At 40.2% G+C, this 26,651-nt stretch overlaps 1 protein-coding gene across 6 annotated transcripts in view; it reads left to right on the top strand.

Annotated features, from left to right (window-relative positions):
• Nucleotides 1-26,651, top strand: part of LIN54 (lin-54 DREAM MuvB core complex component) — a 42,098-nt gene that overhangs the window by 9,298 nt on the left and 6,149 nt on the right. For 2 of the 6 annotated variants that reach the window (XM_075421189.1, XM_075421191.1), the window contains exons 2-11: nucleotides 6,119-6,173; nucleotides 6,735-7,462; nucleotides 13,228-13,348; nucleotides 16,301-16,446; nucleotides 17,950-18,105; nucleotides 20,459-20,675; nucleotides 22,144-22,217; nucleotides 22,354-22,551; nucleotides 24,383-24,474; nucleotides 25,655-25,726. In XM_075421189.1, coding sequence (XP_075277304.1) covers nucleotides 6,770-7,462; nucleotides 13,228-13,348; nucleotides 16,301-16,446; nucleotides 17,950-18,105; nucleotides 20,459-20,675; nucleotides 22,144-22,217; nucleotides 22,354-22,551; nucleotides 24,383-24,474; nucleotides 25,655-25,726 — 1,769 coding nt within the window. In that variant the 5' untranslated portion in view covers nucleotides 6,119-6,173; nucleotides 6,735-6,769. The remainder of the gene's footprint in view (nucleotides 1-6,118; nucleotides 6,174-6,734; nucleotides 7,463-13,227; nucleotides 13,349-16,300; nucleotides 16,447-17,949; nucleotides 18,106-20,458; nucleotides 20,676-22,143; nucleotides 22,218-22,353; nucleotides 22,552-24,382; nucleotides 24,475-25,654; nucleotides 25,727-26,651) is intronic. The other 4 variants (XM_075421188.1, XM_075421192.1, XM_075421190.1 and 1 more) reach the window with 3 other exon arrangements.

The raw sequence follows: 26,651 nt of genomic DNA, 5'->3' as shown, positions 1-26,651 counted from the left end.
TAAACAAGCAGTGTTTAAGACTAACCTTACCAGGATAAAGTGACCTTCAGCATTCCTTTTTAAGAGAAAAGGCGGATGTACAGATGTGTATGGAATGTCTTTCTGTGGTCGACAGCATGCATTTGTTGGTAATCAGAGCATAAATGGCTATTCTAATTATGTCTTTATTTCTGCCTCTCTTAGCCTGGACATGCCAGTCATTTGAAAAATAAACACATATTGATGTTCTTTTACTTCTGCAGAACATTGCACTGTTAGATTGGTGGGCAGTGTTCACATAATAGTAATTCCTGTACTCATCACCGCATTCTGAAACTGATTTACCACCATTGAGGATTAGACCCTTAAAGGGCACTAAGTATTTCTCAAGAAGCAGATTTATGATCAGCTTGCTGATTCTGGTTATGTATGCGTAATGTAATTCAACCATCTACAATTTGTATGACATGCTGCTTTCATCAGAAACTTAGTTGTGGCTTTTTTCCTCTTTCTCTCTAGCTTCCGTTTTGCCTGAAAGGTTGTCTGTGACTTATAGGGATTTTTGGTTGTATACTATATCAGAAGTCTTCATTAGTTTGGTTGTAAAAATTGCTTTTGTACTCAGTGCATGTACTCTAATTTCTGTGGTAGCATGCTATAATTGCTTCTATGTGAGAATTTTGATGTATGAAGAGCTACAGATCACAGGATAGCTGAGTCTTAAGCTATATTTGTAATGGAGGTTGTGGTGAAGGAAGAAGATGCGGTTATGTTGTGTACATTGTTTCTAAAGCTTTGGGTATGATCTAAACATTTTTGTGGTGAAGGCAGTGCATTTCATATCAATACGCTGGTAAAATATTTCTGTTTTGAAGAAAACAGGACATGAATTTTTGAAGACTTAAGTAAAAGGTGTTGGTTTGTTGTTTTTTTACAGCACGTCTACAAAGGACATCTGTTTGCTCCTCTCTTTTTTTAGCTCATTGTGTTTTGACTGTCCTTGTCAATATTTTGTAGTGTTACATGTCAATGATACCAGCATGGAGAGCTCAGTAACTGTTCCATGGTTGAATAATTGCGAGAGGCCTTTTTTTCCCTCCATCCCAAGAGCTGGAAGATTAGGAAGGGGAGTGGGAGCAGGTGAATTAATTGCTACCACAGTGTTCTGGATCGTACTTGGATCTCTTTTTTGTGGAAGCTTCCAGCTAGTCAAGGTCTGGTAATTTTAAACTGCTTAATCTCCAAGTATTAAGACCAAAAAAATCAGATTTTTTCAGCTCAGCAGCATTCTGGAGTTTACATATCACGACTATTGGAGAGGGCAGATGAATAGAAGCTGAAAAATTTGAAAATCATTGAAGCACCTAAATTTTGATTGCATGTGGTTGACAACATCTCATGCTTCTCAGGTAAATCATCAAAGATCCATTCTGTATTTCCCCTACTTCCTCCGCTCTTGCCTTTGTTGTAATGAATGGATTTAGGATTGAAATAAATGATGTTTTTAAACCTTTACTAGTTAAGAGTAATATGCTGCTTTTATGAATGTAACTTCATTATGAGATTTTGAAGTTTTTAAATCCTCAGATCTGAGCCATAGCCTGCTGACAGTCCCCTGCTCCATCTTTATTTGAAAGAGAAGTAATGGTGTTGTCACATTTTTGTCTTGACAAAGGAAATGCCAAATGTTACCCCTTTCGTATTTGCTAACTGGTGATGCTGTTTTCTTTTGTGTGTTGTCGTTGTTGTCCCCATCTCCCTCCCCTATTTGCGTTTAGAGTTCATTGTACTTGCAGTGAACAATTACGTGTTAGGTTGTCCACTGTGACTTTTCTGCCATTCATCTGACCCTAGTTTACAGCCTCATTCCCCCTGACTCAGCTTAGTAAATCCCTAGAGAGATAGTGCAACTATTGGTGTTCTCTGTTCCACCTTGCAAATTATTAGGCATATGCCTTTATTCTCTTAAAAGCTAATAATGTCTTCTCAACTTCATTGATCTTCAGAAAATACTTGCCCTTCGTGGCACCAAGGGTGTGTGGAGATTCTTCTAAGTCACTTACTGCAAGGATTTTGATTTTCTGGGCTTTTTGGGGAGTTGCAGAACTGTATCATGTGTTACATCCCCCAGGAAGAAAATAGTAATAATGAATATATGGTCATATTTCCATTTTCTCATGGTTGGTGATGTAGTAACTAGTTTCATATATGCTAGACATGTCCATATGATTTGTCTCCTGGACAGTCACCCCAGTGGTGACCTCTTAAGGGTAGGGATTTTTTGTGGTGTTTCATCGTTCTTCATACTTCTTTTTAAGGGTTTTTGCAGTTTCTGGCTCGGGAAGCTGAAAGTATTTGCCCTTGCTGGCTCTTAATAATGCTACCCTTAAGTATGTGCATCTATCGCAGCTTTAAAGAACTACAAGCTGCTGTATCTGGCAAAGACACTTGGTTTCAGTTAGCATTTGCTTAGCATGCAGCAACAGTTTTACTGACCTCAAGAGAATTCCTGCTATGTTGGGGGCTATGTTGGACTTCATGCGTTTATGAAACTTTTGATTTTGGTGTGGGGTTTTTTGCATTTCAAGATAGGTGCTCATACAAAAGCTGCTACTGATTTGATTTCTCTATTTTCTGGTGAAAGTGACATTTCAGAATTTAGTTTGAAATTAACATTTCCAGTGACTTAAGGCAGGTCTGGCCAATGTTCTTAAACCTATCAAGTTGTACTAGAGTCTTCCCATGGCTGAATGCCACCAGACCTGTACTGTGTACTGAGAAGGGGAAGGGGACTGCTAATGGGGCCACAAATTGTGATGAGTCCCTTGGTCCACTGCTTTGTTGTGATGACCTTGCTAACCTGCAGCACCATCCCAGGACATCCTGTAAAGTTGGTGTCAGTAGCCTTATTTCTGAGTAACCTGAATTTCTGAACAGTTTTCATTGCAATACATAGCCTTGCTGATGATTATGTAACATCCTCCTGTAAGTGTTGCACTTCGAACCACTCATGCTTGCAGACTGGAAGGTTAGCTATTCTTTTCTTGGGGAAATAGGAGCGTTTCTGGAGATTTGATAAGATGCAGTTAGTTACTGCAAAATACAGGCATTGTTATAGCTTGCATTCTGATTACTTGTTTCTGCGTAATGTGAAAGATAAACTCCTTTATAAAATTACTTTTTATTAATAGCACTACAACTTGAGCTGGGTGCCTGCAAAGAGGAACCCTGAACAAAGAAATCCCTGAGCAATTATACCTTTACAATCTAAGTTCCCCACCCCTCATGCGACAGATCAGGACAATGGTAATATTAAGGTCTGGGGTCCGCTTGCTTTTTATTGGCTTGATATGGTGTTTGCTGTTTCATTACTAAGTGGTTGCTAAGTGGTCATCTTCTTATACGATATCGCATCCTCTTAGGTCAGTTTTGGCCAATTTTGTAGTTAGCTATTCAGCATGTTGTAACACAGTTGTTACAGTTCATATACCATGATCTATAGGCTTTGTCTGTCTTCCTCCTAACAGTACTCATCGTTTTCAAAGTTGTTGGTCCAAGACTTTGCTGACAAGATGCTTTACTCCCTAATTTTTTTATATGCATTTGGCTGACTGGTGTCCTGAGCTATGCTGGGACAGTCTTTTTCTAAACAAATCTTCATTATTTGAATTTCTTCTTGAGCTTTTAATTTAGTTGTATGGCCATTATTTTGTAGGCTAAAATTATCTGTTTAGTAATCTGATCTTGTGGAGTTATCTGGTCCAATAGTATGCATATCCACTTCCTTGATTTAGATTGTTGTGGGTTTTTTTCTTCAGGTTTTGAGAACACTTACTCATGCATATTTTTTGGGGGGTTGTAGACACAGCTCTTGCATTATCAAGTGACTCAAAGCATAATGGCTGAAGCGAAAGGAACTTTCAAGTCTTTTTCAATAGTTAATATAATTCTCTGTCCTATCTTGAAAATCTTGAAGCTGTTAGAATCTTAAGAGGCTGGCGTGCTTTTACTGTTGGAAATCACTTTAGTAGAGGAGCTGGAAAAATGGAAACTTGTGTTTGGTATAAAAGCATTAGGAAAAAAATGGACAGCTGAACTGTTGAGAAATCCTGGCTGGATATCTAGAAGTAAAATCTGCTGGGATGTTGAAGCTGCCTTTGACGACAGCAGCCCCTCATCCCTAGGACAGGATTTTCATTGTCGCATTTCATGTAGCTATTTCAGTCATATCCAATAAGCAATGAGGAAATCAAACAAGTGGGTTGTGTTGTGGTTCTTTTATTGCTGTTGTTGCTGACACTAGCCTGAATGTGTTAATCAAAGCCAACTGTAAAATCATGAGGTCTAATAATTGTAGAATCTTCCAATGTGATGGCTATGAGCTGTTAATCCAGTAACCATGTGTAATGTTTCTTTTCTTTTAACTTGTCAGTTTTCAGTTTCTGATTCCAGACTTGATATAATGTATTTCTTTTCCTTCTGCATTCTGACTTGCAAGTGGGTTTGTTTGAAGTCAGAATGCTGTTTAAAACCTTGACTCTGTGCGTTTTAATATAAATATCTTTTCAAATAGATACACGTATTGAATAAGTTTATTGCTTTCTAACCTAACCAAATGGTAAGAATGAATAATATAAATAACTGTATAACTACGTAAATATATGTAAATACTTTATGGTCATACTGTAAAAAGATACTAAGAATGACCTTTCTTTTAGGGAATAACACATACAAGTGCAAACCAAAAGCAAGTAACTTATAATTATTTGTCATTACTGAATCTGGTAATTTTTCCACTATGTGATTTAGATGATTCCCTCCTTTTCAAACACAGAGGCAATAAATAATTTGGATTGCAGTTGTCTGGGAGTCTGATTTCTGGATGCAAGCCCCTTGTGCTTGTCAGTATAGACCAGTATGATGGGGGGGGAGGAGGGTGTTGTCCAAAATAGTTTGAAGTTGTAAGATGTAAGACACAAGCCCGTGCAGGTTGATGACGAGACAATAAAGTGACATAGCTCAGGAGGAGAGCTAGTGGCCTTAACATATGCTGAAACAGTCTGCTTTTACTATTCCTATTTTTGTGTAATCTCGTATGCAGTTAACCAATTTGACTTGAAGACAGCAATGTGATACTGTTCCTAATATGTCCTTAGGAGTAAGCTGTTTTGTCTAGCACTAGTTACCAGGGCTGGCATCACTGCAAGCTGTACTGGCATTACTTTGGAAGAAATGCTTTCCAAAGGAGGTATTTCTGGCAGTGCCATCAGATAACTTTGTATCTTTTAAATGCCTGCCAGTAAGTGAGCTCTGTGTGTTTGACTGTAGGTCATCTGAACAAGTTCTTTCACAACTTGGGCTTCTTGAGTATCATGGCACTTTGATATGGCTTGTACTCTGGAGGCGAGGGGAATCAGGGATGGCACCCTTCACAGTCAGGAAGGTCATGGACTGCTCCAGCATAGCCTTCTGAGCTCAAAGTGGAAACTAGGTATATTATAGCAGGGTTTTTTTCCCCATCCTTCTACCTCGTGGGCAAAATGCAGCTATTCTGTAGTTAGCTGCTGTGCAAAATAGATTCACAGTGACTCCAGAGAAATAAATATCACCTCAGCATTTGGTCAGTGTTTCTAGCAGCTCAGTTCCTTAATTATGAATGTCGCTTAGTACAGATAACTCAGCTCTGCTTTTCCTAGCAAGTAGGAAACTGAATTTGCAAGGATCCTGTCCTCTTGAGATTATAATCAGTACTCAAATGTGCATGCACATACCCACGCAGTGTGCTGGCCTGTCCAGTGCTGATGGGGTCAGCAAGTGGGGAAAATGCCTTACTAAGCTGATCTGTTTTCAGCCCCTGACAGTGATACAGTTTTAGTGGGAATGGTAGATGTGACTATTTCCAGCAATGTCTTTAAGATTTCTCAAGTGGGAAATGACTTTGGCTTTGAATCTCACTGTAGGTTTTTTACATATAGAAAATGATTACTCTTACTAGTCAGTTTAAAGTTCTGCTTTCTTTCAGATGGAGTGTTCTTTGTTTTGTGTTTAGAACACATTTCAAATTAATCATGAATTTGGGCATTATATTTTCTTTTGAGTATCAAGGAAAAAAATACTGAGCTGCTCTTTCCATGACCAGGACAGAAGAATCATCTGTTCATCTTGAAAGGGCAGGACTTTGGCTTGGTCTTGAGGTAGGTGGGCTGTTTGAGCTTGTGGGGTTGTTAAAGTCCATTGCTAGACAGCTGTTTGTTTTTCTGAGATTTCCAAAATGAGGATTTGGCAAGAATGAACCCCTGTTACATCTGTTATGGATAACAAGTCTCTTGAGGCAAGATAACCTGCTAATCAATGTTGACATGTATGAGAAAGTCGTCATCATCTGTTGGATTTTTAAAGATGTTTAACTCTTGCTTTATATTTCAGTAATCTTAAAAGTCTATGAACAAGGTGCCCATAGCTTGGTGGGGAAACACTACTTTTACTGTGTTGTCAGGAGTGCACTGGTAATCCACAGCAAGTCAGTGCCTTGATTTGACTTGAGTGGATGGTGTTGAAGAGGTTTGATATAAATTCTTAGTGAAGTAAATTCAGCTTAATGTGTTATGTTTTGATAATTTTTTTCATTATATCCCTCCTGTGCACGCACAGTCTGAAAAAATTTCTGCTATATTTTCTTCTTTGGTAATATTATTCATAAAGCTTTGAAAATATGTTTTTCTGGAAGCCAATAACTTCTCAAAATATTATTGCAGTACCTGCTCCGGTCATCACTGCCACAACTCCTAAAATGGAGGTGGTTTCAGCAGAAGTCAACAGCTTGCTTCCTGAGGAAATAATGGACACCGGTATAACTCTGGTGGAAGATGACAACATTGAGGCAGTTATCGTGTCGTCGCCGATGGGAGATTCTATTCCCATGGAAACAGAACTGGAAGAAATAGTGAATATAAGCTCCACCAGTGACTCCTCAGCTATGACTACAACCACAATCACTACAGAACCGGTTACTGCACCTAGCAATCACTCAGGCGATGTGCCAGTGAACACCACAACCCTAAAAACTGATGTGAATGCAGTAGTAAAGCCTACCTTTCCAAGTGGCCTCCATAAACTTGGTGCTCAGACACCTGTCACTATATCAGCCAATCAAATTATTCTGAACAAGACCACTGATATTAAAATAGGCAATCAGAGTATTAAACCAGACGGGCAAAAGCTAATTGTAACAACTTTGGGCAAGTCTGGCCAACCTATTGTTTTAGCATTACCCCACAGCCAGCTCCCGCAGGCGCAGAAGGCCACGTCCCAAGCCCAAGGTGGAGACTCCAAGGTACAAGGCCAACAGATCAAAGTTGTTATTGGAGGTCGGTCGGAAGTGAAACCTGTTGTTGGTGTCTCAGCTTTGACACAAGGAAGTCAGCTGATAAACACTGCGGCCCAGCCTTCTGTTTTGCAGACTCAGCAGTTAAAAGCAGTACAGGTAAAGTGAGTTATGCTGATGAAACATCTTAAAAACAATTTTGTTGCTGTAGCTGTTGTCCATTTCCTTCACTGACTGACACACTGTTGCTTTCAGCCTTTGCATTTATTCATTGTATTAAAAAATACAATGCTGCTCTTAGCCCATGCTTTCATCTGTGGATGCATTTAACATTTTATGCCCTTTACCTCTAGCTGCTGTCTAGCTAAACTTAAAATTTGCCTCAGGGAAAGTGAGCTATTAAAATTCAGTAAATTGAAGAGATTTTTCCTGTTATTTTCATTTTATAAAAATAAATTCTGCGTGCTTTCAAGAAGACTGAATTGAAACATCCATATGCCTGTTGGTCTTTATTCAAAGTGTATGCTTCTTTACTCCTTTATGAAAGAGTAGCTTCTGCCTATTATGTTTAGTTTGTTTAAATAAACTTTCAGCATTTTAAAAAGAATAGGAAGGTATATGTTGTCTGCCTCAGATCTAGTTAAACTTGTTAATACATACTGATGGACTAGATGCTATCATAAGCTGGACAGTTCAAGGTCTTGTTTCTGATCTCTGGCATGGATCTTGAGATATTTGAAAGACAGAATCTGCTGGGATCTGAAAATGTGTTGAAAAGACTTGGGTTATGACCCAAAGGGTCTGATTTTCATCTGTCATATGGCAGAGCTAAATGTGAGTGACTTTGTTCTAGTTGGCAGTAAGATGAAAATAAGACCTCATCAAAGTGAAGGAAAAGTAGAACTCAATGCAGATTATGAGAGAAAAATATTAAACTCTACATATGCTAATAAACTAACTTGCTGTACATGAGAAATGACAAACTGTTAGGCATGTTATTAGCTGAATGGTAAGCTGCCCCACTGGTATTTCATGACAAGCAGACGTGAGCAACTCTGAAGATGGTTTGTTCTAACGCTGCAGATGATCCCTGCATTGATTTCTGCTTTCTCCTTTTTTGTTGCTACATCATACCTGTGGAAAACACATTTATTAATGGCTGTTTGAAACATCAGTTTTCTTAAGTGACTTTTATTTTTGTACCTTGATCATTAATGATACTGTGGTTGTCATTATAGTTTTCAAAAAAGCCTCTGCCCTTGACTCAGCATGTGAACATTTAAGAGCGGATCAGTTCCTGTTACTTGGCTTCAATTACTCACTGCCAAGTGACAGATACAGGAAACTGAGGAGAATGACTTAGCTGTGATGTGCTTTTGCTTGCGTGCAACGACCTGTGCCATCAGTGACTGAAATAGTGATTTGACGATTGACCTCTGCTTTTGTCATTGGGAATTCTACAGGTTCTTTAATAGAAGCCCTTACAAATGGACTTGCATCCATTTGTAAAACTAGTTAATTGCAGTTCGAGTAAATTTGTTTTGTTGTGGTCTCTTTTTTATTAAACCTTTGCTTCCATTTGCAAAACAGATTGAATTGTTAACACCTGGCATTCCATTTTTCTTATGAGGAGAGGAAGAAGTAGAAATGAAAAGCAAGAAGGCAATGTTCAATTGATTATAAGTACCCAATACGACAGGGAAGATGATTATATTAGCACTTCCCAGACAGTGCTTTTCCCTGTAGAAAGTTACTAAAGTATCAGAGGGATATGAGGCTAGGCGAGAGATTCATGGTCTACCCTATGATGAATGACAGGGAAGGTAACCCATGCCTCAAGTCCCTGGCTTAGAAAAATGAAGTTATGCATTTACCCCATCATCCTGAACAAGCCTTTTAACCTTGCAGTGAGTGGAAAAGGAAGCTGTGAATGCCTCCCTACTTCCCAAGGGTCTTGTGTAACTTACCTGATTCACAAAGCCACAAGAGATATTTCAGGTGCAAGGCAGCACAGCAGTTCGACTTGATGCTGAAAAGTGAATTGATAAAAGATTAGATGACAAAGAGCTCTGTTAAGTTCTCCTTACATCCTCACTGTTGTAGGGGCTTTGCAGGTCATTAGAGAAACTCATTTAGACTTGCTGTAATGTAGTTGTGACATGTGAAATCTCAGCACTTTAGAAAAGGCATAATTGATAGAGTTGAGCAAAATGTTCTTTGGAATCTGGCTCCCTCTCTGATTACAATTTTAGAGGTATAAGGCTGTGAGGTGTAAAATGTGGCAGGACCTTGGGCTTCATCTATATCCAGATGTTTGGTAATGTCCCTTGTCAGCTTGTCCTGATATAGTTGAAACCACTGTCCTGGAAATGTGGACAGAACTACTAGGCAAGTGCATCTGTTTTCAGCCTTGTGGCTTCTGCCTGCGTACAGGCTTAAAAACAATGTTGTGCCTGTTGGTGTCCTACTTTAGTCCAAGTGCATTAAGCAGGAGTTCAGCCTTGCAGACGACTCTCAACCAGATGTCCAGATCCATGGCCATTGCTGTCACTAAGCTAGTCGAACTTGTCTTCATGTAGTAACTGGCTTTGTGTTTCAGCAGTTAAATCTACGTGTCCACAGCATCGTTACTACCACGGTAGGATAACTGCTAATTCATCGTTGTGGCTTCATGTCATCATGGAAAAGCGACCTCATGCACTCCCTAACCTCAGAGCAATCTCCTGTTCCTAGCTCAGTTTCTTCATCTTCTCTCATGTACACTGTTCTCCTGTTATAGAGTCCCTGATTTTTTGTATTATGCCAAATACAAATTGCACAGGGCATGGCTACATGGACAAGCTCCCATGAGGTCATCTAGGGAGTAGATTTATAGTATGTTAGCCCCTTTGTGGTAGCTGACTATGTGGGTATTCAATCCAGCAGGACATGCAAGGTATGCAAGTGCCTTTTTGTGTATGAGTAAGAACAGGGTTTGACAGCTGAGAACAAAGTCTGGCTGTAAACACTTGCTAGTTTATCCTTTTTATTGGAGAGTGCTTAGGAAGACACAAATTGACCCTTTAGTAAAGATGCTTGCAGATGAATCCCTTTACTTCTGTAGGGGGAAGAAAGTTGGTGTGTGCTTCTGAATATGATAATTTTCTTGTGGAAGAGCTTGTTGCCCCAGGAAATATTTTTGCAGTCTAATACAAAGTAACTTGCAGAGAGCGTGCTTAGCTTACATAGGCAGAGGAATAATGTTAAGTTTCTTGTGATTAGTACAGGCAATGGCAGAGGGCTCTAGAGAACTTGCTCTTTCTGAAGCAGCGAAGAGGCAGTTTGCCATCTTGATGATTTCCTCTGCCTTCTCCAGTCTCTACTGAAATGGGTAGCAAGTTTCCCACTGATGCCTAGAAGGCTATTGTAGGTGGCTGGGTTTATCAGCTCCAGGGGCAAAAACCTCAAAGGCTTGCTTGGCAGCAGGTAAGGGCAGGAGTGCACTGCCTGTACTTGGGGACCAAGGGCTGTTCCTTACCTGTACACAACCACGTTTGAGTTTTGCCATGTTTCCTAAGCCCCGAGGGGATTCACTTGTTTGTTAGACCTCCTTCATCGTAGACGAACATTTCATCCAAAAAGCAGGGGAGAATTTATCTGTGGAGGATATTGCAAGCTCAGTCTGAGGGAAGCAGGACTCCTTGTGTTGACCAGCTATCATTTTTGTTTTTTACATTTTTTCTGAAATACTTCATGTTAATGGGTAGCTAGTATTTTACACATTTCATGTAAGTCATTTAAGCACACTGACTGACTTTTACTGGGAAACGACTGCTGTTATCCAGAGCTGGCTGTTCCTGCTGGATGTTGATCGCATTCTGAGCCAGACTTTGCCCTCACTTCAGGGAGCAAAAGCAATAGCAGTTGAGTTACAATAATACCTTATGACAGGGTGAGATTAATTTCAGCTGAATGGAAATCTCAAATCAAGCAGATGACATGTGAGGAATTTATCAGAAGTTAAAATGTGTGCAAATTTACAGAAAATGCCTGCTTGTGTATCGGCTGTGTATGTGCTAAGAGATCTGAATCCTTGAAATGTTAAAATGGCTTTGAGTTAGATTTGTAGACTGGGTTATGAATGAACCTTCCTTCAAGCAACATATATTTCAATGTTTTAGTTAATATATCTCCAGAAAGAGCGAGTTTTTTTCTTCTCAGTTTCATTTTAAGCCTTGACTATTGAATGCCACCTATAGCGCAGCTAACTCAGCCTGGGTGCAGCATATTTGGGCAAATGACCTTCACTTGCCAGTGGTCTGAGGTGGAGATTTCTTGTGAGGAACACTTGTATTGTAACTGTGAAGCAGCACATGGTTTCCTTTAAATGAGGTCTTTTTTGCTGGCACTGTCCGGTGTCAGAGCTGCTCACTGCTGGCTTCTCTTAGCTGGGCACAGCTTAGGCACACAGAGGCAGTGTTTGCTTTGCAAGCTAGGCTGGAGGGCTCCACTGCCATAGCAGGGGTGAGCTCCAGCTTCCCTGGCTGTCACAAGTACACTGCTGGGAGCTGAAAGAGCCCCACATGTGCTCTTTGCAGGGCAGATGGGGGATTCATTATGTACTACTGAATACTTCAAATGTTTTGGTATTACTCTACTGTAGAGGAGGTGTTTTCAGTCAGCAAATTCTATACATAGGGTTTTGTGTAGGAAACCATAACATCCAGCTTACTCAATCGCTTTATTTAAGCACTTGCAACTTTCTCAGGCTGTTAAAAGTAGTTGACATGTCTGTATCTTTGCATCTCTGTGAGATTTCTCCATTTAGCTACATGAGTAACAAAGATGGTTCTGTGCCTTTGAGAGGTGGCTCCCTGCCAGCGTTGTGCCTCTGATACCGCTGGAGTTGGTGGCTGGTGCCTATGAGATGTGGCTGGGCATGTGTGGTGGAGGAGAGGCAGTATGGGCCTGACCTGTGGGGTTGGGAAGTGTAAGAGTTTCAGTGATGCCTTCCAGTGTGCTCGCTTGGACTCGGAGAAGATCCTAGTGATAGTCTGCATCTGCAGGCAGCATCTGCAGTCAACAGGTTAAAATAGTCTGTGATAGAAGTCAGCCTCTTAATTGAACTATTCACCAGCTGGATGCTGGTGTATAGAAACTATTAGAAAAAAATGCATCTGGTAGTTAACTTCTGTTACTGTGGAAAAGGGGAAGTCTTATTTAAGACTTTTAAGGCTATAAAACCCTGCTTATTACGATTTCAAGTTGAGGTGATCTGTCTCATCTAATGGCGCATACGTGTTCCCGGTCCAGCTGTGTTTCAAGAGACTGGATCACAGGAGAAAAAGACGCCCTTGTACCTGGATGTAGCCAACTGATTTGTTCTTGGCTAGTGAATACCCCAAACTTTCAGAGACTGATGATCCACGTACTTTTTGCGAACTGTTGCAGAAGGCTGTTTCCCTATTTGCAGGACAAAAGTGTGCTGCTATGTCAAAATAGGTCAAGAGATGTTTCAGAGCAGTAGTTGTCATATTTAAAAGCACTTTAGGAACAAGTTGTCCTGATTGGCTGAAAAAGAAGTAACTTTTTTTAAAGCTTCAAATATTGAAAGTTATGCATTTGATTTTAACATTTTTATGTAGACCAATGGCATGTAAGAAATAATTTCACCATCTTGAAGATGGGGTATGTTTGCACAGAGAGTTCTTACAAAAAAGCTGTAAGGGATTTGGCTCTCCTGCTTTTGTGGCTGGTTTTCTCAAGTGGCATGGATGATATCCTAGTTCTCTCCATAGTGAGAAATAGAGGTGAAATGCAAGATAAGCAATTCTTCTAATTATGTGTGCAAGTATTGCCCTTTTTATTTTCTCATGTCCTTAACAATAATTTAGATCTAAAATGCTGAAGTTACTTTAGATCTTTTTTCTCCCCCCATCTTTCAGATTGCGAAGAAGACCCGAACCCCAACTTCTGGCCCAGTAATCACCAAGCTGATCTTTGCAAAACCAATCAATAGCAAAGCTGTTACAGGGCAGACCACTCAAGTGTCACCAGTAATTGCAGGTTGTATTACTTTGACTTGTCTTGCTTTACCTTCTTTTAAAGGCTGTTCAAAGAGATGGTGATCGTAGAAATTTTTCTGTCTCAATGATTTTACTGTAGTTTCTGTTGAAGTACATCAAGCAGTTAAAAAATTTAGCAGAGTTTTGTGGGTAGCAGCAGATAAATGTAGTTGTTGGTACCTTTACACTTTGCTCATTTAGAATTATCTTTGTGATTGTAGAGTTTGATAATTTTGCTTTTACTATAAGATGCTTTTACTTTCTAGATGTTGGGGAGGAGAAAAAATCACCTCACAGCCAGAGAAAAGGCTACTCGATAAACAGAAATTATTTGTAGATACATTATATAAATACACAGGTGGAAAAGGAGGCACATGCTCTTTTATTACTTTAATGTGCTTATACCTGGAGTTAAATGTAATATATGCAAATAACAGGAAAAATGTTTGAGTGAAAAAAAGTGAATAAAGCTGTGTTGTTTCTCTTAAGTTGCTCACCTACTTCAAAAATAAGCATTGTGGAAGAGTATAAGAAAGTAATTAAGGCAAATAAGAAATGGTTGGCTCTTTGGAAAACAAATTTATGTTTATGTTTTTCAAATAAAAACAAGATTAAAGTAAAAACCCACAGCGTAATCACTTGTTTATTATGGCAGTGGGACTGATGTATCCCTTGCTAAATGCATTATTGCATGTATGCAAGTAACATCTGAGACATGTAAATTATCTCAAAAGGACAAATGTAGGAAGCCAGAGTCATCTTCAGAGCTTTGAAGGATGTCTTCAACTGCTTCCAGATTGACCAATTCAAGTAGGCCTAAAATCTTTTCCACATATTTAAATGAATTTGTTAAGCCTTTACAGAACTGGGACTTGATCTGGTTTTGAAAAGAACGCAACTGTCTCCTGTATTCAGAACTTTGATAGATACAAGTCAATGGCTCGTAAGTGAAACATAATCTTTTCCTTGAGTTGTCAGGCTGCCTGGACCCTGAAGCCTGACTCATGTTTCAGGTGAAAGAGGGATTCCCCGTCCCACTCCTCAGTTTTTCCCTTTTCTTAAACAATTCCTTACCAAATGTACAGACCTGTGAATAAGAAGATTGCTTTGCTATGGTTATAAATATTTGAGTTAAGCTGCTTATGTGTTTTTTAAAAAAAAAAAAAAAAAAAAAAAAAACAACCCACACAGGAAAAAAAAGGCGATCCAAAAACATAAACCCAACCAAAAAACAGTAAAAAACCCAAAACAAGCTACTTGGAGCTGCATTACATTTTCATCTGGCAATACATGAAAATTGGTAAACAGTAAGGAACCACAAAAAAAATAATACTAACAAGAATATGTTTTTAAGTTTGCTACCTGCAGAATGAAAGGAAATGTCCAAATCAAAACATACCTGCATAATACTGACAAGCAGGTGTGTTACAAAATAAACAAACTTTCAGCTTTTACATCAGTATGTTGGAAAATCAAGAGTACCTGTCCCTGAGCCTGTGAGAGAAGCATCACTGGGAGGTGAAGATACTTCTGTAATTGAGAGGGAAATTTTTTTAAACATCTGCCTTTCCTCTCGCCATCCCGAACAGCCAGCACTGTTTGCCAGCTTTGAGAGGCTGTCATCGTTTTGGGGAAGCTGTAACATTTTTATGTTGTGTTTTGATTTTGTATACATGTTTTTATGAATCCCATAAATATTTTTAATTGCCTGGGAAATTCTGCAAACTGAGGTGGAAGTTACAGATTTGAAAAACTTGTCAATATAAGCAGCCAGATTCTGTTCAGGAAGCTTATGCCAAGGGGCGGAGAGGGGATGTGGTGAGAAAGGGAAAGCTGTCACCAGGAAAAAACAAACTCAAAGCATTGAATACTGTAGATGGTAAAATTCCCACAGACTGACATTTTTCAGGTTGCTTGTGGCTTTAGCAGCTGCTGCCAATTGTCTGCGCTGTTATGTAGGCTGCACAAAAGTTAAGGTTATTTTACAGCGCGTAGATGTCAGAGGAAGGTAGTTTTCCACAAAGGATGATGCTTTTTCTTGTTAGTTCTTGTTGACTTAATTGTCATGCTACTAGTTGGTTTTGGATGGAAAAGTTTTGCTGGTGTTTGTTTGTTTCTTATTTTGAGTAGTGTAGTAGAAGAGAATGGGAGACAGAAGCTATGACAGGAATGAGTCTGAGCCAAAGTGCAGCAGAGGAAAGCTCAGTGGTCAAGCACTCTTTGGAAAGAAACTTCACAGTATGAAAAAAAGAAAAAAAAAAAAATGGTTTCCCCTCTGGGAGTTTTGCAGTATTGCTAAGACTGATGTCATGATTTGGAGCTACTGGTTTTGTGTTTAACCTTTTTTGCCATTGTAAAAGCAGATAGTTTGTAGAGTTACACCACCATATTTTCATGGGAGTGTCATATATTCTGTTAGGCAGTGAAAAAAAATCGCAGCCATCAACACAGGGAAGGAAGAAAAACTTGAGTGTAGACAGACCAAGCACCTTTTTCTTGGTGACTGTAATACAGCTTCTTTCTGATGGCTGAGGTTTTAAAAGGAAGTAGCTCTCCACAAATGCTCAGTTTCTCTGTACATTGGCAGCAGCTCAGGGAATTCCTAGACAACTGCCAGCTGGCTGGGTGTTTGTGCACAGCGCAGGTGTATTGGAGGGCTGCACGCCTCAGGATGCTGTCCTGGCTGTAAAGAATTTTCGGCTAAATGTCATGGGAAGCTCAATGTACATTTTGGCTTTTTTAAGCCTGAGTGAACTTGTCTTTATTTGCAATAATGCCAGTTATTTTCTTATTTGTTGCTAAATCTAACTTAAAGAATGCCGATGTCCTTACTACCAGGTAATACATTCTCAGAAGTAGGAATTAATTGCATGATATGCAGAGAAAACTTTGCTTTAGAAGTTTAAATATAAACAGGGATAACTTGAGCTGATGGTATCTTCATTGTTTATAGGTAGGGTTCTTTCACAGTCTGCTCCAGGAACACCACCAAAGACAATAACGATCTCTGAGAGCGGAGTCATTGGATCATCTTTGAGTACAACAACACAACAGACACCAAATAAAATAGCTATCTCACCACTCAAATCCCCTAATAAGGTAAGGACCCAACTCTGGCTGCAGCCTTCTATCCCTCCTGCACAGTGGTCTGAACGGAGTTTTCTGCGTCTTTGCTACAAGCTGTTTATGATCCTGCCACTCCAGAGTTTCCACTGTGCACCACAATGTTCTGCGGTAATGGCCTAAGCTACACTTTTTGCAGTTGGCTCCCTTACTGTGGTTTTAAGTAAATGTGCATTACTGCATTGGTTTCCCATTCCTGCCATTTCTTGCCATTCCCTAAGCATCCATTCCGAGAGCAGCTGTTCTGTCTTAGCCAAGTGCTCAAACAGTATTTTTTTTTTTAATGCCTTCATAAAATGTCAACAGGCTGTTTAAGAGAAGACCTCAATGATGTTAATAGGTCAGCACTTATTAACCATTGCATGCTACTGCATAGATAATTTAGTCTTCCCTAATCACGTGTGAAGTAAATGAGATTTGCAGTGGTCCTTGACAAATACAGAGCTGGAGATTGGCATGGGTGAGCAATAGATAGAAAACGCAACTCATCCATTGTAAGCTGTGTTACAGGTGAGTGTCATGATGACGTTTGTATTTTAGTCTTGATAAAATTGTCTTGAGAAGAGGAATATTGCTGGAGAAAGGGAGAGGGGGGAGGCAAGATGCATAGTGCATGCAAACTAAGTATCATGTATAAAAATTAGTGTAAGAGTAAAGAATTCTCTTAGTTTGGCTGTGTTTTAGCTATGTAATGTTATAGAAATAGAGTGAAGGACTTGCATTTGAGAATTATTAGTGAGGAAGAAGAAAAAATATAAATCTAGAATCAAAATTAACAATGAGGGGAGGTGAAAAGACTCCTTCGGGTTGCATCTTGAATATAGTGTAGATAAGTAATCGTAAGTATGTTTTAAAAGCAAATGGTTTAAAAAATTTGGAGTTTTCTTAAAACATAACGAAGGAGGTTTAGAACAAAAAGTAGAAAACCAACCCTGGAAGGCATGTGGCTATAGAGAATAGAATATGCAAACACCACACTGCAGAAAAATGGTCAGCATATTTGATCTCTACGGGAGTCTGGAATGTAGATTTGAAAATACTGATATTCTTATACTTTGGCTGAACCAGTAGTGTAAGGTGAGAATTTTTTTTCCTTTCCACAGCTCTCCTTTAAAATTTGTATTTATGATGAAATAGTCATAGTACTGTTGATAAAGCTGTTACTCGGAAAAGCTCAGGATTCAGTGGGCTAGTTTCCTTAAAGCAAATAAAGTAAGTCAAACCAAAAAAACAGAAGCAGGGCTAGCTTTCTGCAGAGGTCTTTTGGTGCTGGAAACCAGCAATGACTTGAAGTTTTTAGCATGTCTCTGTGCTATTGTTGCACAGTTGGACCCGTGTGAGTTGTGACTAAATACAGCACCCTTGTTCAGAGAAAGAACTCTTTGTACTGGTGGAGAACTGTACTTTCATGAGGAGGGGTTGTACAGGGTCTTGTATCCTGTGCAGAGATTTAAATTGCTTCTTTGTTTTGCCAAGCAGCTAACAGTGGTGTCAGTGGCCTCCCAGCCTCCCAACTCCCCCCAGAAGACGGTGGGCGTCCCACTGAATGTAGCGTTAGGACAGCAGATCCTCACAGTGCAGCAGTCGGCGCCCTCCTCTCCTGGGAAGGCTATAGTCAACCACACAACTGCCCAGGTACAGACTGTCTTTCCTTTGTCTCTGTCTCATCACTTGTAGGAAACTGGAGTGTTGAACTGCAAATTGGCAATGATCAGTCCTAAGGTGTTCTTGTAATGGTGTTAGCTTAAGAACTGGCAAGAGCTTCGCCCTGAGGAGCATGTACTTCTTCAGTCAAGGGGTGCAAACCACTGCAAGCCTGTACAAGGGCATGCTGTTAGAAAGCAGCTTTCCAACCTGGAAAGCCCCACTTGGTGCAAGTTCTCATCTCTGTATACTGAATCTCCCAAATCATCTGAAAGGCTCCCTGTGGCATGAAGAAGAGTTCTTTGAGTGGTTCTATCTCTTCTACCAGTGTTTCTATGCTACTAATGAGGACTGCTTTACAGGTGTTTCTGAGTTTTGCAACAATGCAGTTCATATTCTTGTGGTAGTGGTCTGCATAAGCAAGACACAATGGTCTGAGACCTACAGAACACAGAATTAGAAGAGATTAATTTCCTGTGTCTGATTTGTAGAAAAATATCAGGGTTTTCGATAATTACTTTATTAAATTGATTTGCATTAATGAATGACAAGACAAAACTGAACTCTTTTACAAACTACAGTTCTTACTTTTTTCCTCTTTTGTATTTGTAGGTATGTTTTTCTATCCTAATGTCTGCATTACTGTTTTGGTAAACATGAAGGGATGCGTGTGAATGTAAATAACTAGAGTGGATATACCAGGGGTAGACACAGTTGCATGTACAGCATGAGACCAGAGACTCAAACACATGTTGCCAGTCTCGTCTTACCGATACAGGTGATAATTGGAATACTGATACAGGGATGTGGACACCAGCATGGTTGTTCCACTTCCCCCCCCCCCTCCCCCCCCAAGTATAGCTGGCAAAATTGTCTTTTTGAAACAGTTGTTAAAAGGTTAAGTCACTCTAATGCAAACACCCTAGGTGACAAAACGGAGATGGCTGTGTGGTATACACACTGAGTTCTGATCCAAAGCTATCTGAAACAACACAGAGGTTTCAACTGTCTTCACTGGGCTCAAGAACATGCCCTTAGAAGAACTGTCACTTGAATTTTACAGTTTTCCCAGTTGTCCTTGGATGGCAACCACTGAGTTGTGTGCCAGAGGAAACTTTGCCCACGCTGGTCACTCTGTGATAACTTAGGCTGTGACTGTGCTTGCAGATGGTGCTTATTTTGGAATGCTCTGGGTTGTTGAGGTTTCAGTATTTGGGGGGGGGGGGGGGGGGGAAACAACAACAACAAGAAAACACCTTTTAAAAGACCAAGCTTATTTCCAGTGAAATATGTGCAATTTGAGATTCCTTTCATGTAGTTGCTGAAAGCTGGGGAGCTGGGAAGATGTTCTAATAAGTTGCATCATACTATCAACCAAATTGAATATTAAAACTTAATGCCAAGGACAGTGATACATTTAACATTGATATTAAAAGATACTGAGAATAAAAGCTGAGCTCCAAAAGAAGTTAGATGGAAGGAGAAAAAGGAGGAATAAACCAAGGTTTGAGGTTGTCAACAAGGCTGGAAAAAGAGACCGTTAGCAATCTGGTAGGCTTATGAATGTATATAAGTAAAATAAGTACTTGCTTGTTACCAGTTTGTAGTTTGACAGAAATTGGCAAGATGAAGTCTTACAAATTCCAGATGTGCTGTTATTCCAGCTGTGAGGCTGCACAGGTCTACCAGACTCCCTTTGTTTCCCCACTTCGCATTTTTTGTAATAAATTTGTTTTGCCACTATTCGTTGTTCTTGATTCTTTCATTTCTCAGCTTGTGCTCTCTTTTTCATGTCTTTAGCTATCAGTTTATGGATTCTGTTCCATTTCCTTCTCAAGGGCTGCACGGTGATTTCTGTGTATTAATCGCAAAATGTCTTAACAGGACTATCTGTAGACAGAGAGATAAATTATTCTGCAGTCCAGCATGAACAGTTCTGCAAGTTCTTACCGTGTGCTTTTTAGTAGAAATATTTCTAGGTTTGTTCGCTGCTTGATTTTTGAATACAAACTGAGCAATATTCTCTATAGTCACCTGAAGTGCTTTTGGCAGACATTGTATCCAGGGAAGTGGACTGAGTCACTCTGCTCGTGTAAATACTAGTTTACTGTGGTGTTTGGTGTAGAGCATTGAAAATGGAACTGAGTTTACTCTGAGCTATTCAGAGGCATTTAATTTCTTTGCATCTGTTTTATTTTTTGAAAGCAAAAATGGGGATAACTGACTCAGTTCTCAAGAACACAAATGGATTAGTGTTGCTAACTAATAAATTGAGGAATAAACAAGCTGATGTTCTTTCTGCCTTTGTACAAGTAAGTTTGTGCTGTCTGTGTTGCCTTAACAGGCTGTGAAATCAGCAGTGCAGACCATTACTGTAGGAGGAGTGGGTACATCTCAATTTAAGACAATTATCCCCTTGGCAACTGCACCCAATGTTCAGCAGATTCAGGTACCTGGAAGCAAGTTCCATTATGTCAGACTCGTTACTGCCACAACAGCCAATAGTTCAACCCAGTCGGCCAGTCAAAATCCCAGTACAAATACACAGCCTCTTCAACAGGGTAAGTGCTGGTACTAATGTATTGTCTGAAGTAAGGTTTTATTGGTGTGGTTTTTTTTCTTGTTTGTTTTGTAAGGATTAAAATGAGTATAATAGAGATCTATCAAGACTACCAGATGTACTTGTTTCTGTGGTAGATTCCTATAAACTTCATGTTCTACTGTTACCTCTGGTTTGTATGTGGAAATGCTCCTCAAATTGTTCTGTAGCTGGGCCTGAATCCTTAGAGCATTTTAGGTTGCTTTTCCCTAGTTTACCAGCTTTGTGGGTAACTTGTGGCAAGTCCCAGATCCTCTGTATGAAAAGTGTGAAGCCAGGACAGCCCACAAACGTACTGCCAAAACTCCTGCAACATGAAGATCCTTCCATCTAAAGTGCTTTAGAAGTGCCAGATGTTTCTGCTGGTTTCTGGCCATGCTTTCCAGAGCTGTGATGGAATAAAGGGTTTCAAACCAAGCTGTGATTTTTGTATTCCCCTCTTGCTACGGGAAATGCTTAGGAAAGAGTGGCTGGAAAACTGCTCAGTGGAAAAAGATCATAGGGTTGTTGCTTGACAGCCGGCTGAACATGAGCCAGCATTGTGCTCAGGTGGCCAAGAAGGCCATCGGTGTCCTGGCTTGTATCGGGAATAGTGTGGCCAGCAGGGGTAGGGAGTTGATCGTGCCCCTGTACTTGGCACTGGTGAGGCTGCACCTGGAGTACTGTGTTCAGTTTTGGGCCCCTCGCTACCAGAAGGACGCTGAGTTGCTAGAGTGTGTCCAGAGAAGGGCAACGAGGCTGGTGCAGGGTCTGGAGAACAAGCCTTATGAGGAGCGGCTGAGGGAGCTGGGGCTGTTCAGTCTGGAGAAGAGGAGGCTGAGGAGGGACCTTACTGCTCTCTACAACTACCTGAAAGGAGGTTATAGTGAGGCAGGTGTTGGTCTCTTCTCCCAGGTAACTAGCGATAGGACAAGAGGCAATGGCCTCAAGTTGTGTCAGGGGAGGTTTGGATTAGGTATTAGGAAACATTTCTTTACCGAAAGAGTGGTCAGACATTAGAATAGGCTGCCCAGGAAAGTCATGGAGTCCCCATCCCTGGAGGTGTTCAAAAAACATGTAGATATGGCACTTTGGGATGTGGTTTAGTAGGCACGGTGGTGTTGGATGGATGGTTGGACTTGATGATCTTGATGATCTTAGAGGTCTTTTCCAACCTATGATTCTATAAATCCAGTGTCCAAAGGAGCTCTGTGCCCAAGCTGGTTTTCAAGCCTTTGCTGTGAAACGCGTGCATGTGCTCTTGTGCCAAATAGCTGTTTACAAATGTGTTCTTGAGACATAAGTGTTGTGTGCCATGAGTTCAGTCAATCTCAGTGCATAGTTACAGTATTGAGTACCTTTGTGTTATGTGCATGTGAAAGTCTGGAGGACTGAACTGTGGACTTGGAGTGAATAATGTGTGTTAATGTGATGCTGTTTCTTGATACTAGCAAAGCCAGTGGTGGTGAATGCGACACCAGTGCGGATGTCTGTTCCCATAGTGCCAGCACAGACTGTGAAACAGGTGAGCTAAATGTAAAAGGCATCTTCCTGACTTACTGTGGCTGGACAGGAAAAAAAAAAGTCCAGTTTCAGCACTGTTAATAAAAGTGCATTCTGAATCAACAAAATTATTTCATAAAGACCTCTTTTCTCTCCAGGTGGTGCCTAAACCGATCAACCCACCTTCCCAGATAGTTACCACTAGTCAGCCCCAACAAAGACTTATTATGCCAGCCACTCCACTGCCACAGATACAGCCCAACCTCACCAACCTCCCGCCCGGCACTGTCCTGGCACCAGCACCTGGCACAGGAAATGTCGGGTATGCAGTCCTTCCAGCTCAGTATGTCACACAGGTATGGTGTTAACCCAGAGATAAATAAGGAAATAGTGCTGTTGTGGAACATACTGCCTTCCTCTTAAAGGTTCTTGCTCCCTAACTGTCACTTGGCACTAAGGGGACAGACAGTTTCTTTTAGGGATCCTTGGCAGAATCATGATGGCACTAAATTGTAGTTACAATTAAAGCTTTGTTTTCTTAACAGGATTTTTTTATTAGTATAGCATATATTATGTAATCAGAATAGCACAGGATTTCTGTAAGCAGAATCAGTGTGGTACAATTTTATAAGTAGCATAGTACAGAATTTCTAATACAACTTAACTTGTTATTATTATAATCACCTAGACCCTCTTCAGGTCGGGTCAGATCTCAATACATGGTTTGCTTTATCAGTATAACAATCGTGATCTAGACTTGAAAATCGTGTAAAAGAATCCAAGCCACTCACTTGATCCTTGGAGGAAGCAGGTGTCAGTGGAGGTATTCCTGGCCACCAGGGGTCAGGGGTCTTGCTGTCCAGCAGCAGCTCCAGTGCAGGTTCCTCATTTAGGACTTGTAACTGCTTGATTTTATAGATGGTGCTCTGTGTGCTGTTACGCTTCCCTGTTCTGTGACAGGGTCATCACCGCCACCTGGTTGTCTGGGTGTCTGAGACCTTCACGGCCTGTAAGGAAGGGAGTAACTGGCCTTGTACCCAGCAATCTTGAGACCAGTGATGAGGGGAAGAAGAAATCTGTTTAGTTTGTCTACTTGGTTCACAGGACCTTCAGGGCCTGGTAATGAAGGGAAAGGGAATGAATATGTGACCCGCTTGGTCACAGAGAATGGCTGCTTGCATAACTAACTCCATTTTAGAATGCTAACCAGGAGTAGGGGTTACCGGTTGCACCAGGCCTGGTCTAGGGATTAGTTTTTTGCTCTTTGCCAAGATCTGACCAACATTCAGAATGAAAAGGAGAATAAATGAAACCTTCTGTTGAAGGCTGACCAGCCAGTCTGTACAAACAAGGACTCTGTCAGCTCATGGCATTACTGGTACCAACCTCATTTCTGGTTCCCTTCTGGTTTTGTCAGTTGCAGCTTGACCCTGATGAAGACTCTCGCTGTGCCCTTCCAGTTGACTTCCACGAGTCTTACCTTAAACTAAATAATACCATTTGTTGGACCTCTCCTCAAAGGTTTTGTGTTCCAGATGCAATCTGTCCATTTTGCCTGGCCCCAGTAGGTCCATATCTTGTTATGTGCCAGTCTGTCTTCAGAACCTGTCCCAGCAGGAGAAAATGGCTGTGCATAGGTAATACAAAAGAAGGTAGCCCAAAACAGTGTTGTTTGGCAGGTTCTTATGAGGTTTGGGTTTTTAAATGTGAAGAACAAACTGGGTGCAGGTATGCAGAGAAGTTGGGATGTAAATCATTTTACTTGCTTTTATTTAACTCCGTACTAAATGGCTTGTATATTAAGGAAGCTACTAAAGTAATTTGCACAGGAAGCGATCCTGCTCTACTAGGGGCAGGGTTGCTTAGGAAAAGAAGGGGGGGAAAATGAACATGTTTTTAGGAGTTGGAATTGTTTGTGGTCTGAACATTTCTTTGCTTAGTCTGTGTTATCTGTATGGCTGTAGACATGGTAATAGAAAACAAAAATATCATTTAAAATAATGTTCTTGCTAAGTATGGAGGCAGTAGGTTACTGCCTGGTCAAAGTTCTACAAATCTCCAAAACTGTGCTTACAGGCATATTATTTTTATAACAATGTCTGGAAAGCGAATTAAAAGACTAGCTATACATCCTCTTGTGTATACTTTAAATTCTTTTGTTACGCATTAACCTTTTTGTTTTGTTAGCTACAACAATCATCATATGTATCTATAGCAAGCAACACTGGCTTTACAGGGACATCCAGTATCCAGTCCCAAGCACGGCTACCATTCAATGGGTGAGTGTTTTTTAAAAACAAACAAACAAACCTGCAGTGCAGGCTGCTGAATGAGCATCTTCGTTCTGTCCTATTATAAGGAAGGGTGGGAGCTGGAGCCTTGGAGTTTGGTTTGGGAGATTTTCTAAGAAAATTAAGTATACTGCAGTGTGGTTATTACCTCTGGTTAAAGGACATGGTTCTGTCTGACAACTGAGCCATTCTCTTGATCAAAGCTGTGTTTTTCTTTGTGTTTTTTGAACTCATGTAGCAAGAAGTTCACCTGAAAAGCTCCCTGTTGCTCATTCTTCATTTTGCATCAGCACCTGGGAGCTACAGGCCTCAACTGTTTCTGGACATTGCTGGAACGAGGTGCTGGGTGATATAAAACTTAGCACATGTAGAAATCTAGCTGAACAGCAAAACAGAATTAAAGCCCAAAATGGATGCTGATAGGAGGCTTTGTGTTTTTTCCAGTCTTTTTTTTTTTTCCTTTAAGGATGAAAATAATGGCTAACGTATTATTTTCCCTTTTGCCAGTCCATCAGGCTTAGCTGTTCTGCACAGTCCTTTTGTGTCATTGTTTGCTGGAAATTGTAAATGCCAAAGTGTTTTTTGTTGCTGCAACCTCAAATGATGGAAATTAATCCCAAATCCAGATGCAGCTATTCAAACAAATGGGTTTGATTTAATCTCTGTGGTATTACGTGCAGAAATTGCTGGGATAGGGATGGAACACATCTCATCAAAAGTGATTAGTGACACAAAATCCAAGTTTTAAGAGCAGTTAGAGACTATGTCTGATATAAAATTTATCTATGAACTGAATATCATGTTTTGGCTTGTTTTCCCATTGTTCTGGAGCTTTTTTTGATTCCAACTAGAACAAAAGGAGAGGCACAATCCTGTTGTGTCCCCCTGCATATAAAGGGGTTCTGGGGAAGTTTTGTTTCCGATTCTAGTTTTTGGTTCTGATGCTTCCTCTAGCTTTAAGCCTCATCTCTGCTTTAGGCATGCAGCCAGATGTGCAACAAATAACCCAGCTCTTTCTGGGTTGGAAAGGCACTGTATAAAGGCACTATATATAACAGTTACTTAAACGCAGTCAGCCAAAAATATTTTGTTCAAGTTTTATTATAAAATGGGAAGAAATTGATAAAACAGTGTGCATGTATATAAATGCACTTTTTCGCCCCCACAGAATAATTTCTTCTGAATCTGCAAACCGCCCGAGGAAGCCTTGCAATTGTACTAAGTCTCTATGTTTGAAATTGTAAGTACAGCTTGGTTTTGGTTTTCTTAAGCCTTGTTTTTGATATCACAAATCTATGCCAAGTATCAGAATATAATGTTTTTAAGTATGTCAGAAATGTTATTTCTAGATACTAATTTATGATTGCTGTTGATATTGGTGGAGATCTTGCAGCGTCTGTGTAATTTTGCAACTCCTGTGACCTATAAGGACCGTAACATTTTATAAATTTCTAACTTTGCAGCCTTGTTGCATGGTGGAGCCAATTCCACCTAGCAGCTGTAGTTGTGTTGTTATTGCTAGGAGTGAAATGACATCCCACGATATCATCAGTGGGCATCTACTATACTTTGAAGTGCATCAGTAATACCATGCTGTGTCAAGTACTTCAGAAAAATTGGGCTGGTGTATCTTTTCTTAAATAACTGAACAGACAAGTGATTCTTCACTGACAGGTCTGAATCTTGCTCATCCTTATGAGATATTTTGCTATTTCATTCAGTGTCTTTGTAAGAATATGACATAAAAGCATTTTAATCTGAGGAGATGCTAAGTTTCTTTAACTTCAGGCAAGGTTAGTTTACCAATTTTGGGGACAATAACAGGAGGAGATGCTGAAATCAATCTGTGGTTCCCCGAATCCTAGACAATGAAGAGGAAAGCAGTGGTGTTCTACTCAAAGGGAAGTGATGCAACAGCATATGAACCCAAGTTTAAAAAAAAAAAACACAGCTTGGTTTTTTTTTCATGTAATGTACGTCACCTCCATGTGGGGAGGTGTGCCCTGTGCTTCCTAACCTCAGAATTGTCTGTTGCATAGAAGACATGGTAAATGGGAAGATGTGTAGCTGTTTTTTCAGATGTTTTACAGTACATATGACTGACTTCATAGTGCCAAATGTATGTTAGATGCTTTGGGTTTTCCACTTATTTTAGTCTTTGGCAC

This window comes from Opisthocomus hoazin, chromosome 5 (genome assembly GCF_030867145.1).
Source record: "Opisthocomus hoazin isolate bOpiHoa1 chromosome 5, bOpiHoa1.hap1, whole genome shotgun sequence".
NCBI classification, from domain to species: domain Eukaryota; kingdom Metazoa; phylum Chordata; class Aves; order Opisthocomiformes; family Opisthocomidae; genus Opisthocomus; species Opisthocomus hoazin.
The sequence above is the reverse complement of the archived record's forward strand: the minus strand, read 5'-3'. Positions and strand labels throughout refer to the sequence as shown.